At 62.7% G+C, this 648-nt stretch overlaps 1 protein-coding gene across 1 annotated transcript; it reads right to left on the bottom strand.

Moving 5' to 3' along the window:
* Positions 1-217: 217 nt before the first annotated feature.
* Positions 218-644, bottom strand: H310_14773 (hypothetical protein; the record flags this gene model as incomplete). The annotated part of the gene is made up of 2 exons (XM_008882702.1): positions 218-250; positions 312-644. The coding sequence occupies 2 exons, from the start codon at positions 642-644 to the stop codon at positions 218-220; spliced, it is 366 nt and encodes a 121-aa protein (XP_008880924.1).
* Positions 645-648: the final 4 nt, after the last annotated feature.

Raw genomic sequence — 648 nt, 5'->3', positions numbered from 1 at the left:
GCAAAAGTCTCGGGGGCCACTTGGAAGAACCCAGCCGACCACCCGTCGGGGCCCGGTGACTTGGCTGGGTTCATGGTCTTGAGTGCCGCACACAGCTCGGGTGCCATGATGGGCTCATCGAGACTCTCTCGGTAAGGCTGGGATAGCCGTTTGGTGAGGGTCTCGACAACTGTGCGACGGCGAGCTGCGTCGGGTGGGGTGGCATCCCTCGGAGTCGTCATGATGCCTCGCCAGTGAGCGGTGCACGCAGCTTGCACGGAAGCCTCATCCGTCACAGTGGTGCCGTCCACGGTGACACAGTTGATGGGCACCTTGGTTCCCAGCGGCTTGCGGAAGAAGTGGGACGAGCCGCGTTCGTTGGTGTTGGCATGGAAGTCAAATTGCAGGTCCCGGGCATGTTGGCGGTGCTCGGCCTTTGCCATGTCGACGACATGTTGAGCCGCCTCCAAGTCCGGGACAGCCGTGGCATGGTCGGTGTGCCACTCCAGGGCTCGTTTGGCCGCGGCTAGTTGCAAACCTAGGTGCTGCAGATTGGACCTCCGGGCTGAAATGTGCAGACGGTGGCACTTCTTGAGTAGGGTCCGCATGCGCTTGAGCCACCCATACCACATTGCGCCGTGGTTCAGGTTGGGCCCGGCTCGCATGCGG

This window comes from Aphanomyces invadans (assembly GCF_000520115.1).
Source record: "Aphanomyces invadans strain NJM9701 unplaced genomic scaffold supercont1.86, whole genome shotgun sequence".
Classification (NCBI taxonomy): Eukaryota; Oomycota; class Saprolegniomycetes; order Saprolegniales; family Verrucalvaceae; genus Aphanomyces; species Aphanomyces invadans.
This window is presented reverse-complemented; position numbering and strand designations above follow the sequence as displayed.